This window comes from Lontra canadensis, unplaced genomic scaffold (genome assembly GCF_010015895.1).
Source record: "Lontra canadensis isolate GAN:19392208 unplaced genomic scaffold, GSC_riverotter_1.0 scaffold3, whole genome shotgun sequence".
Lineage (NCBI taxonomy): Eukaryota > Metazoa > Chordata > Mammalia > Carnivora > Mustelidae > Lontra > Lontra canadensis.
In genome coordinates, this window is record NW_022630997.1 from 43,991,956 (window position 1) to 44,006,372 (window position 14,417).

The window sequence follows — 14,417 nt, forward strand, 5'->3', positions numbered from 1 at the left end:
TCTGAACCCATGCAGATGCTGCTGGCCACGTGAACTGGATTGGCATTTGTTTTGGGGCCTGGGGTACCCTGGGCTTACAGACACCATAGTAGTCATGCTGGCAGCAGCAGGTCACAGGGAGCCCACAATATCCCCGATTTCCTGCATCCCCAAGGAGGTGGAGGGTTTTCCTCCCACCAGCTAACTCCCAGCTTCCAAGGGTTACTGTTAGCCACCAGCAATTATAATAATAACAACAACTAACACGTATAAAGAACTTACATCCATGAATTGGGTTCTTTACATATATTAAGTCTTCTGACCCTTAATCGCCCGAGATCGTACTCTCATTGCTCCCATTTCACAGATGAGAAACCGAGGCACAGAGACCTACCCAAGGCAACAGGCTCATGAGACTCTGTCCTCTATGTTCTTGATCACCACACCTTGGTGTCTTTTGCTTTAGGGAAAAAAATGTCCCCCAAATGCCACTCCCTGTTGTGGGGGTGTGGTCGGGAGAGGCGGTAGGGTAGACAGCAGCCTAGTGGCCTGCCATCCTCCTGACCACCAGTCTGGCCTACCCATAGGCACAAGGCTAACCCTTCCCCAACTAGAGGGCAGGGCGGGAGGGCACTGGTGGGGTGGGGTGGGGTGGGAGCACAGGGACAGAGCCAGAGTGTGTGGGTAAGTGAGCATTCCCTCACAGGAATCTCACTGACTCCCCCTCTCCAAAGACACCCAGGCCTGGGACAGCCAAACAGAGCTGCTTGGTCCACCTTTAGGTAGGGACACGGGGTCCGGATTCCCATCACCCGGAACATTCTCTTCAGGCAGTCACTGTTCTGCTTCACCAAGAGATGGGGCAGGAGAGGAGGGGGCTCTGTGCCCCTGCTTCAACACTCCTGATGAGACAAGAACTCTTAATGGTCCAAAATGTGAAAAGAGCATGGGATGAAAATACAGGTCCATTCCCCCTAAAATGATGCACAAACTGCCCCCTTTTTATCAAGTCAGAAAAGCAAAACAAACACCCAGAGCACTGAGGGAGGCAGATGGGGGTTCTCAGTGACCCTGGCTCAGAAGCCCAAAGCACTCAGATGCTTCAGACCTTGAACAGCGGTCACAGGCTCCTGTCCCCCAACACCACGCAAGAGGCCTCCGACATGTGAACCTCAGTCCCCAGCTACTCTTCTCCTCCCTGGCGCCTCCCTCCTTCATCCATTCAGTCCCCTTCCCAGGCCCTCTGCCCAGGGTTGTCCCTGGGGGCAGGTCCCCTCACATTATTGTCCATACACCCAGACCTCTGCTCAGCCCTGCAGAGCCTGACACTCCTAGGGGTTGGGGGGGAGGGGAGGGGGAACAGGGCACCGAGGCCTTACCTGAGACGATGGTGTAGCCAATCCCCCGGGGACGTCCTTTATCCTGGTCGATGGCAGTGATAACGCGTACAGTTGTGCCCTGGGTAGGAGAGAGGAGGGACCTGATTTGGCTGTCCAGCCCCTAGGTGGCCATCTTTCTTTGTATCTGTCTTGGTACCTACAGCTTCCGTCCCCAGGTAGTGGAGTCCCCGCTAAAAGGCCAGCCTAGGAAGTAGATACTAAGGGCTCAGGTCTCAGCTGTCCCCATCAACCTGGGGACCTAAGAGTGAGGCCTCAGCAAACACCTCAGAGTCCCTTGGAGGGGCCCAATCTTGCTGATGCTCTCATTCCCTCTTGCCCTTCCCATCTCCCCTCATCTGGTGTAACTACTCAGGAAAGAGGAAAAACAAGCTGGGGGACAAGAGATATGGTCTCTATCTCAACCACCCATTAAATTGCTGTGTGACCTCAGAAAGGTTGCTCTACCTTTCGGGTCTCAGTTTGCCCTACCTTAATAAGAATAAGAGCAAAAACCCTGGGACCTTGTTTTTACTAGGACTTGAATAAAGGAGATCATCATGGATCAATCACTCTACTAAGGAATGTATCATAAAACCTGAAAGTGAGTAACCCCAGGGATGACCCCCGAGGCCACCATGGCATAATGACCCATGCCCTATCCAGCATGGCAACCAGCAGCTCTTGCCTCACACGACTCTGTCCCACACCCTGTTCCTCCTCTCTGCAGCATTGAGGGGAGAAGGGGCCAGGATGTGGGACTACCAGGATGGGGAGTCAGGAGTCCCTGCTCTTAGGGTGCACACAGCCTGTGTGTGTGTGGGGTCAAGGACAGATTCATAGACACTGCTATACACATCGAAGGGAGCTCAGATGTGGAAATGTACCCCGAAGTGCAGAAGTCCACCTAGAGGACCTGGCAAAGGGTTGTCCGGACAGCAACAGTGAGGATGGGTCATGAAGAAGGAGTGGGAGTTTGACAGCGAGAGGGAATGATATGGAAGGCAAAAGATACAGCTTAGGCAGGGACTTGGAGGCCAAGGACTCTCCAGGAAGGGATCCCGGCATGAATGGGCACATTCAGATACCAGCTGATGGACTGGTTGGTTGATTGAATAAGTGGATGCATGAAAGAGGATTGGCACATCACCGCCACCGCCACCACCTGCTGGGTCGCCCCTTGCCCACCGTGACCTTCACCTTACTCTCCAGCCCTGTCATACCAATGTCCAGCCAGCCAAGCCTGTTCACCTGCCTGCGCGAAGTTCTGGCCTGGGCTGCAGTTTCCCCTGGTTGATAACCAGCAGGACAGCCCAGTCCCGCCCCTTGGGGAAATATAACCCCGGCATTCACATGTCTAATGACTAACTCTTGCGGCCTTGATTTGCTGTCCATCAGCTAGAGGGTGAGGTCTGCAGGCTGCACTGTCCACCCCTACGTGTGCACCTCCTCCTGAGGACAGAGTCTTGTTCTCTGACATACAGGCCCTCCCATCAGTAGGGTGGGGCTCTGGGGGTGAGACACACAAGAGGCATCCCCCACCGGACCCTCGGAGCAGAGCCACCCCTGTGCACCTGTCGCTCCATCCTTTCCCAGGCTCACGTGTAGAGCAATCTGGAACACCTCTAGCTCAGGCTGGGGGAAGGTGAGAATGTTCCAGGAGAAACAGTTCCTGAAGAAACATGGACACAGCCCTGAGGCCACGGCCATGCAGAAGATAGGTCTGGCTTCCTCCTTGGGGGCCCCTTCCCCCAGGGGAGATAGGAGCTCTGTCTACAGACCTTGGGGGAATAGACTGTTAGGAAATCCAAGAAAGACACCATTAAATGAGCCCTCCCCAACTGGGTTTTGAGGGTCTGAACTGTGCCAGAGACCAGGTGGTACCAGCTTTGAGTTCCTTGTTCTTTCCCGAACACCCACTCTGTGTTCAGTGCTGCTGCAAATGCCTTCTATGTGCTAACTCATTCTACCCTCACAGCTACCCCAGAATCCCCATCTTCTAGATGAGGAAACTGAGGAATTTGAGTTACGTGGCTTGCCAAGGTCTCATGGCAAGGAAGGAACGGTGAAGCCAGGGTTCAAAGTCAGGTACTTTGGGTCCAAAATACTCTTGCCTGCCAGGCGATGCCGTCTCCCTCCCAGATTCTGTTATAATAATAGTAACTGCCATTTATGAACATCCTTGCTATGTGGCAGGCACTAATCTAAGCACTTCACAAGCATTAGCTCATGTCAAATTTGGGACAACTTACATCTCCCACCATTCCCTTGGGCTTCTGTGTAGTAACGGCTCCTCCAAGTAGTAAAGTGATTTAAAATAAAACAGAACAAGAACACAGAAAGCCTGTTAACCTTTGTTTTCCTGGGCTTTCAGATCTGATCACAGATCCTTCCCCTCCTCGTGGCCCCAGACCCAGGCATCTGTGGACGGTCATTGCAGGGTCCACACTAACAGCTTCCCCCAACGTCACCCCACAAAGGGCTCTTTTATGGGGGGCCTGCCCCTCCAGGGGACACTCCTCATGTAGGAGAGGCCTCGGTTTGTCCCCAGGAGGAGTCCCAGCAGTGTGGGACTCTGGTGTGAGGCTCAGGGGTTAGGACAGTCTTTCTGGACACAGGGACAACTCCCTCTTTTAGAGCCCACCTGGCCTGGGCCCTGGAAGTGTCCCATTTTGAGGGTCCCCAGATAGCCCCTGGCCTCCTAAGAGCAGGGACAAGCCTGCCAGGTTAACCGGGTCCAGAGCCTGCAGAGCACCTTTCCAGAAAGTCACTAAGTGGTAAACCTCTCAAAGTAGCTGCATGGACCCAGGCATGCAACCCAGGAGTGGCTGGGCTGAGCTGGGCTTACAGACAAAGACAAGTACGAGGACAAGGACAGGTACAATGCAGGAGGTCTGGAAGGGGGGCAGTGGTTACCTTTGGAAAGATGGAACTGGTGGCCAAAGCACCCTCAGGCCCCAGAGCCCCAGGGGCATCTTGCCGTGGGCACCCCCACCTGGGCTGCCTGGAGGCTCGTGGACAGGTGGGGCTCAGAGGGGGCCAGCGGGCAATCGAGGACCAGAGGACAGGGAGGCTGGCTCTCCCCAGGAAGGGCCCCACCCAAGCTTCTGGGAACTGAGAGCCACTAGGCTCCTGACAAAGTTTGGGGCTTCATCTCTTTTTGGGTAAATAAATCCATTTTTAATAAAACCCTGAGCTTTTAATACAAGTGCAGCCACAAAGACTGGAAATGTTATAAGAAGGAATTAGCAGGGAGGAATGGGGGCTCTTGGGATCCCATGGCTCTTGTTTCAGAGTCTTAGTAATTATATTTTCAATATACTGAAACTTATTTCCAAAGACGAGGGGCTGGAGAAGCATGGCCCCTGCCTGGCCCAGAGCAGGCCCCTTACTGATGGCTCTCCAGACAGGGCGGGGGTTGGGGTACGCACTGGCATGTGGCTGGGAGAGCAGGTAGGCAGGCCCAGGAGGCTCAGAGAAGGGTCTACCCTGCCACCAGGCTCCTCCTGTCCCAGGAACCCACGTTGTAAGGAAAGGAGGCACCCCTCCGAGAGGCTAAAGGTGCACAGGCCCCCAGGGTCCCTTCTCCTTGTGGTGGGAAGAGCAGTATGGTGAGGGGGTTGGGGGTTTGACTCCATTGCCAGACCGTCTGGGCTCAAATCCTCTGAGTGAGTAACTTGATCACTCACAGCCTTGTTTTCCCCATCAATAAAATGGATGTAACAGCCCCCACTCCTCAGGGCCACACCCTGTACACAGCAAATGCTATAAAAGTCACTGTCACTATACACTGGGACCGCTGTGAGCGTCTGATGAATGTTTTCCCGGACAATGCCCGTGGGTGCTGTGCCCCACAATTTCAGCGCATTCGGACTCCCGAGCACCCCGGATTCATAATCCGTACCCTGGAGCTAAGGTATCTTGTGGGTATTACAGAGAGAGAACAGCTAACAGCCGGGGGAGAGCGAGCACTGGTTAAGCACCTTCTGTGTGCCAAGCACTGTGCTGGGCACCTAGCTTAGGTCCTCACAAGCCCCAACACGGGGCAGTATGGGAGGAAACAGGCTCAGAGGGTTCTAGAACCTGCTTCAAGTCGTAAGGTGTGGTAAGTGGGTGGGGCGAGGGGGACTGGGGGGAAGGGAGGTCTGTGTTGGGGTGGGTCTGGGGGCTTCCACTGCTCTGCCCAGGAGGTATATCAAAGACAAGGATGAGTGAGGGGTGCGAGGTGGCTCCAGCCTCTGAGGTTTGGGTGCTGGTGGGGAAGTCCAGTCAAAGGAGTTTGTGTCTCCCCTCTGAGGCTGGCCTTTTCCAGAGCGGGGACGGGGGGCGGGCAGGGGTAAGCCCAGGACAGGAGCTGGAGCTGTAACCCACGGGGTCCTGGGCCTCAGGGATCCCAGCCCACCACTCTCTCTGGGACCGCCTTCCCCATTTCCGTGACAGGATTAAGGACTTGAAAGGTGGACAGCAGTTGGCTTCAGGAGTGGGAGGCACCTGTGGGGGGAGGGGACTTCCGACAAGAGCTGCCACAGCAGATTCTGAGGCAGAAAATCCTATTTCTCAGTCCTTAATTCCAGTCAATTCCAGTCAAAGGGCTGATAGGCATCAGCTGGCAGTAATTTGTGCAGTTTATCCGCTCTTTTCACCTTCTATCGGTCCTTCACTGACGGGCAGGCCGACATGCCGCTGCTCGAGTGAGGAAATTAAAATTTGATGCAATAATCCCAAATAAGAAGGATTTTATTAGGTAATATATACACTTTAGATGAGGCATGCGGGCCTGATACACTGATAGAGAGAGGCATACATGCTGGAAGCCACAGATAAAGAGGCGGGGCGAGGCAGAGTGGGCCCGGGGCCGACCTGAGGCCCCGGGCCAGCAGCGGCCAGGCTGGGAGTGGGGATGCCTGGGTCCTTGAGGGTGAGGAGGCTGAACAGGCCTCTTGGCCCTGGCAGGCCTGGGAAGTACCGAGTTAAGTCAGGGTTCCACACTGTAAAGCAACGTGCAGGGCTCGGGTCAAGGCATGGAAACCGATTAGAAGCCTGGAAAAATCAGGCTTGGGGCATAAGGGAATTGTCCTGCCGCGGAAAAAGCTGTGCTGGAGACATGGAAATGGGAGCCTCCTTTCAAGTGCAGGAACAGGGAGGAGAAGCAGAGCTGTGTGCATGCGAGATGATTCTGTGGGCACCTGGGGGGAGTCTGAAACCTCCCATTTACCTCCTTGTCTGGCTCCCTGGAGCCCCTGCATGACCCAAGTGGTGGGGCTCAGACCTGGCCCCTGGGAGCTCCCCAGGCATTGGCTGTAGTGGCCTCACAGTGCCCAAGGGACAAGCATGGCTTGCTGGGGTCTCTAATGGGGCTTGTGGATCTCCACTTCTTACAACCTGCAGGCAATGGAGGCCCCGTGGCAGACATTACCAGCCCGTTTCCCAATGAGGCAGTGGTCCTCAGTGTGTGGGATTTGGCCAAAGCGAGTTCAGGGACCTGCTCTGAGTTTCTTGCCTACGTGGCCACCAGAATGTCCTCACTTCAATCAACAAGTTAGCTTTGAGCACCTTCTCTGTGCTCAGCCCTAGGCCCGACATCCTGGGAGACCGGGTCCCAGGGACTCAGGCACCTTGATTACCAGGAGCTCCAAAATGACCCCCTCGCACACTGGGAGCATTCAAGGCACAACTATAATTCAGTAGTGAATTACGCAACCCAGGGGGAGACCGCTCTGCCAGAGCCAAGGGGAAAGCAATGGCTGGCTATGTCCATGGGCCGGTGAGGACGAAGCCAGGGGGAGAAATTCTAAGAAGGGCGGCCAGCAAGTTGGGAACCAACAGATGGGCGGATTTTGGACTGGTGACAGGAGCAGGCATAGGGGTGATGAGAATGGTAGGATGGTGAGAGACCTGGTCTAACCAGGGCACTGTTCCTTTGATTGTTCGTTCGTTCATTCATTTGTTCATTCATTCATTGCACAAACACATCCTCAGCACCCCTGATGTGCTATGCCCACAGCAGACCCCATTCCTGCTGAACTATGCTTCTGGTCCAGCAGGGAAACAGAGGCCGAGCAAGCTATCCAAGGATGCTGAGAATTAAGAAAGGGATGTCCAGGGGCCCGGGGCCATTGGCAGGGCCCACCTCCTCTGAAAGGTCAGGGAAGGCCTCCCTGGGCTGAGAAGATGGGGGCGCAGCAAAGAGATTTTGGAAGGAGACAGACTTCTAGATAGAAGAAGATAGAGGTCCTGCTGTCCACCAACCACTAAGAAAGAGTAGGTTAGGGTAGGGGGCATTGAGACGTCCCCCTCCACCGGAAATGCAGCTTCAGAGCCCTGCAACGGGAGACCGAAGAGCATCCTGCTTGTTAGCTCCTCCAGCCCACACCCAGCCCCATACCCCTGGGGACAGAAGCAGAGTGCTTTGAGGATGCCATGCTCAGGATGGACCACAGTCTCCAATCTGGAGGTCGGCCTTCTCTGGCCCGTGGTGGCCTACAGGTTCTGCACCCTGGCCAAGGAAAGCCTGTGTCTCACTTGTACTGATTCTGCGAGCCCGTGCAGATGTGCAGGTGGGCCCTAATGCCCGCATGTTCAGCTGGGTGCCCTACTTGGCTCTCAGTGTTGTGCGTCTAAGCATACTGAGTTCTCTCAAAAGGGAGGGCGCTCTTTTTTCCCCCCCAAGAGCGGCCCCCCAAACTGCATGTCCAGAGGAGCCAGCTTTTCTTAATTTAGCAGCCCAGTGTACGTGCTTTATTCTAGTTTGCACAGAAGCATGGATGGCTATGAGGCAAGGGCTGGGTGAGCCCAGCTGCACACCCCCGGCCCCTGCCAAGCAGGCAGCAACACGTTTGGTCCTCAGAGACCCCCAGTCACTGCTGATTGGACCAGAGGCAGACACAGAACCCAAGCGCAGCCAATTTATAGCCTAACTGGAGATCTGTGACCTTGTGACCTGGCACAAAATCAGGATCCCAACCAATCAGATGCCTCTTTGGGAAGCGTGGGCCTGGAGAAATCCAGAGATGGAGCTGTTAGAGGGGCAGCTGGAGCTGTGTGCTCTCACAGAAGGGCCAAGCCTGAGAGGACCAGGGAGTGGAGGGCAAATGGCCGCCATCTTGGGCAGCGCTCCTGGGCTGAGAGAGGCAGACTGATCTGTGGGGAATGTGGCTGAGCCGAGTCCAGATCTGCTCTCCAGACCAGGCTGGTTCCACAGTCGTCCCTGTCACCCCACAGCAATCTTTCTGAACTGCTCCCCTTAGTTTACACTAGTAAGTCTTTGTGTTTTTGCCTCTTGGAGCCCTCTGCAGGTGAAGGGAGAAGGGGAGGACATGGGGCATGGTGGCAAAGTATGGAGAGGGGGTCGGGCTTTCACTGGGCTAAGACACCCAACACGGACATGCACAGGGATTGAGGGGAGTAAGAAATGCCAAGGAAGAGCCTGTCCAGCCAAACAGGGCCCCTGTCCCTAATAGAAGCTCAGAGGGAAGACCCACGAGGGCCAGAGAGCGTCTTACCGGAGGAGAATGCTCATAGATGTTAGTGCTGTAAGGCAGGTTGATGAAGATGGGGTCCATGTCCTGGACATCTGTGATGATGATGGCCAAGTTGGCCAGGGTGGACAGAGGCCTGGTCTTATCTTGATCCTTAGAGGACAAAGAATATACAACCTTAGATGGTGCCATTATTGACATGCACACATGTGTACATACACACACATCTGAACACACATGACACCCATGAGTACAAACACATGTGCCCATGGACGCAAGTGCTCCTCTGCTCCCGTGGGAAGCACATTAGTACACAGAAGTTTGAGGACTCGAACCCACAGTGATCTCTGACCTGTACAGGAAAACATAAACAGGAACCCCAATGCCCGGCAGAAGGTGGTTTGTCCAATGTCACAAAGCAGGGCTAGGGTGGAGCCAGAGCTCCTGTCTCCAGCCCAGCCTAGGCCTGATCGTCCCGGACATGTCATGGGTGGGATGACTGGCCTGGGGAAACAAGACGGTGCTGTCCTTAGCAATTTCTCTTGATTCAGGCAGAGGGCCAGTGCCCCTTGCCATGCCCACTTCCCGCCACCTCTCATCCTGGGACAGCAAGGGAATGACCAGCATGGGTGCTCCTCAGAAGAAAGACCCTCTGATGGCAGAGGGGGCCACTCTGAGACCTGCACCCCCGACCAGCGACCTCCCCCCATCCCTCCGCCGCCCCCACAGGGTTTACTGGTCAAGCAACTTTTCTGGTAGAACCAGCAGGGGGAGCTCCAGGGCCTGTGACATTTGGGGGACTCCAGGGAGAAATCCTGAGAGGTCATAGGGGCCATCCCCCTGTGGCCAGGTAGGCAATGTTTAGACCCTCCTAGTCAGTTGGAAATGTAGTCTTAGGAAAGCTTGACGAGAAAGGAAACCAGAAACACAGCTTCGATAGCCCTAACGTACACAGCCCACCGTGATGAATTGTTCAAACAGCCCTCTGCTATTGAATGACGATAGCCCCCAGGAACAGACTCGTTGCTGAGTGCAGACTACGGAGCAGGCATGGGGCTACCCCTTGTTTGCTTCTGTACATACCATGTGCCCATTATTCAGGTACATTAACAGAGGGTCGGAGAGGATATTCAGATAGGAGACTCACAGAGGTAACTTGCCCAGAGTCACACGGCCAGAACTCAACTCAGATCCTTCTGCAGTAAAAACCTGTCCTAACTGCTCTGATCTGGGGCCCTAACATCAGCTCGGGCCCTGACTTGCTGTGTTGCTTCAAATAGATTTTCTTCCCTCTCGGGGTCTCAATTTCCTTCTCTGTGAGATGAGGGGGCTCAAGGCAAGGACCTCCAAGGACCCTTGGGCCTGCAGATTCTCTGGTCTGGGATTTGAGGAGTGACTATGCTCTGATTAGGTCTCCCTTGGTTTGGGGTCACCGGATTGATGCCAAGCATTCCCCCCATCACAGCAAGCCTAGAGCTTGCTCCTGCCTTCTGGATACAGAGGTGCAGCAGAGCCTTTGGGAAGGGAAAACAGGTTGTCCTAATAGTCCTCAGGGGCAGCCCATGGAGAGGACAAGGGACTTCGGGGATGAGGAGTGAGAGCAGCAGGGTGGAGGAGAGTCTGGACACAGGAGGAGCTGAGCCCAGTGGTTCTCATTTGTCATTACCGGGCTTTGCATGTAGAAAGCTTTGTCCAGCCTGGCAGCTGTCCTCCCTGTCCCACCGTCTTGGGGCCACAGCCCTCCTCCTGCCACAGATCCCTCCATCCAGCCTATCTGAGACTCCAGGGTGGGGGACAGGGAATGGCAGGGGAAACACCTGGCAGGGCGGGGACCTCGCCAGGTTCCCAGCTGTGACTCTGGGGGCCTGCAGCTCTCAGCAGCCACTCCTAGGGAAGTCCCCCCGTTTCCCCACCTGCCGCCCACACTGCTCCCCGTGATGCCCTGATGCCTCGCAGGAGAACCTCCTTGGGCAAATATCCCGCAGCCAAGGGCACAGCACCAGGCCTGAGGGGGACAGAGCTTAAGGTGGGGGAGCCATCCACAGGGAAGGGCCCTTCCTGTTCAGCTGCTTGCAGTCCTGCTCGCCAGCAAGATTAAGAGCAATTTAACTGTATTCACCATCTCAGCTGGAGCCCGGGCCTCTTGACAGGTCTGGCCACCCAGGTTCTTGCCGCCCTGGCTTTGGTCTCTTCCCCGCCTGCCCAAAGCCATTTTCAGGGAAGACGGAAATTACTCCACAGGGACAGATGCATAGCAAAAAAGAGAGCAAGCATCTGTGTGTTCCTGGGCCCCTGCGTGTGCAAATGGAGAGCAGCTGGAGGGGCACCACGGCTGTGTGCGGGCGCGAGGCAGCGTGCAAGGGCACAGGTGCGCGTAGAGAGCGGGGACCAGTTTTGCACACCTCCTTGATCCCAGAAATCTGGTTTGCTAAGAGCAGGACATGCGACCTTCCGGACAAACTACACTTAACCAGGGGAGAAGGAAAGAAGGTGAATGGCCCCCACAGTAGCCTCCCTAGGAAAAGCATGCACTTTCTGGCTCCTGGGAACTCTCTACACCTTGCGCAAGCCTGGGGGAACCCCAACTTTCAGACAGGAGAACCCTTGGCCTAGTCCGTGGGTCTTGCCCCAGGATCTGGGTTCTCTGACGTGCAAGAGGAGCCCCCAGAGCCTCAGGCAGTCCCCACTGCAGTGACAGGGGGCTGGAGGGAGTTGCTGGGTGTCAGACAAACGGGTCCCGGCAGGTCAAGAGGGAGTCTTATAACTTGCCAGAGCTTTGTAAACAGAAATCAAAGGGACAAGAGGCCAGCTCTCGCCCTGCAGGAGAGGAGTGCAGGGCTGGGAACCTACTCGGAGTGTGGCCTGCCTGTCCCCCAGGCCCTTGCAAACAGCAGGGTACAGAGGCCAAGCAGCTATGAGGATCTGGAAACTCAGAAACTCCTGGCCACGGGGCACTGGACTGGTGTCAGACAAACTGGGTTTGCATTCTTTCTCCCCACTACTTACTGGCTTGTAAGTCTCAATAGTGTTAGCCATAAAATGGGACAATTATTCCTCTCTCTCTCCTGGCTGACTAATCCTGGAATTCCCAGGACCCAGCACGGTGCTTGGTGCACGAGAGGGTCCTCCTGTGTAAGCGTTACCACTTGGGAGCAGTGGCCAGGAGGCCCGGACCCTCTGGCGCCTACGTGTAGGGCGGTGTCAGGACACTGTTGGGTCTGAATTTCCAGAGAACAAGGGGACACCCCCACACCGTGGACGTCCTGCAGGGTTCCCAGTGCCGCCTCTGGATTGCAGTGGCTGGGTCACTGTGGCAATGACCTGAATTGTTCCCGGGCCTCAGTTTCCTCATCTGTAAAATGGGTAACTTCATATTACATATGAGATAGGGCTGCTGTGGGATTTAACGAGAGGATCCATTCGAGTGCTTGGCACAGCACTGCTCCTATTCTTATGGTGACTCTCGCCAGCATCCCTGTTACGGAGGCTTGACCAGCTGGGAAGGATGCTGGTGTCACATTGCTCTCTCCTAGGGTGGGAGGAAGCAGACTTCTGGGGCGGGGCTCACCGTGGCATTGACGGTGAGCTGGTAGGCCTGAGTGGTCTCATAGTCCAGCTCCCGGACCACCGTGACGATGCCGCGGGCGCTGTCGATGGCGAAGAACAGGGAGGGGGGCTGGAAGGAGTAGAGGACGCTGCCTCCTGCCCCCAGGTCGGGGTCCGTGGCATTCACGATGAAGATGGGTGTCCCCACCGGCGTGTTCTGGGGGTGAAGCAAAGCAAACAAAAGGGTGAGTGGTGCCCGGAACAGCTGCCTTCGTTGGTGACTACTCCCCTAAAGCCCATTAACCACGTCCCTCCAGCCAACCAGACCCGCAGCTTTGTCATTTTTATTCTAAGAGGGTTCAGAGGAATTTAAAATGCAGTATCTATTTTTTTTTCCCTTTTTTTGATGGCCTCCTGGCGGCTATAACAGCACAAGTTCTAAAGATGATCTGCTCATCCTGGCGTTCTGGATGAGGGCCTTTTGGTCCCCAAATCCCTGATTCTTGGCGGTGTCACTTCCTCTGTTGAATGCCCCTTGCTGCCCAAGCCTCAGGCCCAGGGCTGCTCTGGGGGGCACCTGGGAGTCTGTATGTTGGGGGGCTTCATGGGTGGGGAGCTGAGAAGTATGTGCCACAGGCAGGAGTTAGGGGGCCCTGAGGCTTTGCCGGGCCCCACAGAAGTTACTTGGATTGCCTGGGGTAGGGCATCCACATGCCATCTCTGGGCCACGGCAGCCTGCCACGAAAGGCCCACAAGACCCACTAGAAAGGTACCACCTCCTGGGAGCCTACCATGATTCCCTCTGTTACACACTGTCTATAGACTCCTGCCCTTTTCTGACTTGGGGGTCTCTGGTTAAATGTAACTTCCTCATGGAACCTTCCAGACCCCTAAGGCAGGTCAGCCCCTACCATCCCCCCCGCCCCCAACAACCACTGTTTATACTAAGGTTCCCCACCACCCCCAGGGGATTTTCATCATCCACTGTCTTCTGTAATGCCTTGGTCAGGGCCTGTCTTCCCTCGCAGCACGTGTGCCCCACGGAAGCCACGGGGCTCCAGCTGCCTCGCCTGACACAGTGCCCGGCACACGGCAGGTGTTCAGCCCACATCCTTTCTGAAGACAAAAACGAGTGGCTCTGAGAGCGCTCTGCGCATGCTCGCTTCTAGCCCGACTGCCGGCTCTCATCACCGCGGCGTCCACCGCAGTACCTGGCACGGCAGCCGTGCCTGCAGAATATTGGACGAGGGAATTTTATTCATCAGTTAGTGGACTCTGGGCACACCTGGAGATAGGCAATTGAATGAGGGTCTTTGCAGAGACAAAAGGGTACAATCCCTGCTCCCGTTGACGGTCCTTTGAAAAGGGAGCGATGGCTCAGAGAGGTTAAGTCACTTGCCCAAGTCACACAGCTAGGCAGTGGTAGAAGAGGGCCTGGAATTCAGGGCTGGCTAATTCTAAGCCAGTGATCTTATGCTTCTCTCAAATACCGATGGCAGTTCTTCCCCTGCCTCTTCCGTATGATGCTGAGCTCAACTGCCCCGGGGGTGGGAACCTCCCAGCTAGGAGTGTGGGACTAGCCCGTTACCTTGCTGGTGGCACAGCCGATATTCCTGGCCTTGTGTTTATTCCCACTGGGATGAACTGGGTCCCTTCTGAGACCTGCAGGGCTCCTTTCAAGGACAACAGCCACACTGCTGCCTCTTCCCTATGCTGCTGGCCAGGACTTGGGCCCTGCGTCATCAGTTTGAGTAGCTTCTGTCACTGGGGCATGCTGGCGGCCCTTCCCTGGGACCATCTGCTTGAGGCAAGGGTGTTCTTTATAAAACTCCTAGTCGGGCTGGAAAGGGCCTCAGGAGAACTAGGCTATGGATCTGCCACTGTTTCTGAGTGTGCTGACTCTCCCCCATCACTAGGCAAGTGCCAGGCTAAAGGGACAGGCTCTGAATCTGTCCTCCCGCCAGCACAAAGGACAGGACGTAGACAGGGAGGCCTCTCCCCTCCACACCATCCATGACTCCCCAATGCCCCTTGCATA

At 55.5% G+C, this 14,417-nt stretch overlaps 1 protein-coding gene across 1 annotated transcript in view; it reads right to left on the reverse strand.

The window, feature by feature from the left end:
* Positions 1 to 14,417, reverse strand: part of CDH23 (cadherin related 23) — a 395,942-nt gene that overhangs the window by 217,543 nt on the left and 163,982 nt on the right. Inside the window, exons 7-9 of the mRNA XM_032841007.1 lie at positions 12,402 to 12,596; positions 8,858 to 8,986; positions 1,359 to 1,437 (exon numbers count right to left, since the gene is read on the reverse strand). Of these exons, the coding sequence (XP_032696898.1) occupies positions 1,359 to 1,437; positions 8,858 to 8,986; positions 12,402 to 12,596 (403 nt within the window). The remainder of the gene's footprint in view (positions 1 to 1,358; positions 1,438 to 8,857; positions 8,987 to 12,401; positions 12,597 to 14,417) is intronic.